Genomic DNA, 371 nt, shown 5'->3' with positions numbered 1-371 from the left:
ATTAGAGGAACTGTAGTAATGAAGGTAAGTCCGTAAATATTCTTTTCTTAATTTGTGAGTACACACTTAGGCATTTTTCAGTGTTGTCTCTTTAAAATGCGTTCAAGGATACTGGATGCCAATGGACTTCAGATGTGGCTTGAGGACAGTGTGGGCAATCATGTTTGTATTCAGCTGCCTATTCCTCTGCCCCTTTTGTGAAGGGAACCTCTTTACTTTAGTCTTCATATTGTGGCTAAACAAAGACCTAAGGTCTACTGCTGAAAAATAGGAAAATTATTAAATTTGCATATAGTATTCATGTGATAAAAGCATAGTTATTTAAAACATGTTTGAAACATTATTACAGGACCAGAAAAACATTCTTGCCT

At 35.3% G+C, this 371-nt stretch overlaps 1 protein-coding gene across 1 annotated transcript in view; it reads left to right on the top strand.

The window, feature by feature from the left end:
* Positions 1–18: 18 nt before the first annotated feature.
* The window catches only part of LOC104619113 (NAD(P) transhydrogenase, mitochondrial-like), a gene marked incomplete at its 3' end in the record, with an annotated part of 9,633 nt that continues 9,280 nt past the window's right edge, over positions 19–371 (top strand). Inside the window, exon 1 of the mRNA XM_010284888.1 lies at positions 19–24. Within this exon, the coding sequence (XP_010283190.1) occupies positions 19–24 (6 nt within the window). The remainder of the gene's footprint in view (positions 25–371) is intronic.

This window comes from Phaethon lepturus, unplaced genomic scaffold, assembly GCF_000687285.1.
Source record: "Phaethon lepturus isolate BGI_N335 unplaced genomic scaffold, ASM68728v1 scaffold7904, whole genome shotgun sequence".
Classification (NCBI taxonomy): domain Eukaryota; kingdom Metazoa; phylum Chordata; class Aves; order Phaethontiformes; family Phaethontidae; genus Phaethon; species Phaethon lepturus.
The sequence above is the reverse complement of the archived record's forward strand: the minus strand, read 5'-3'. Positions and strand labels throughout refer to the sequence as shown.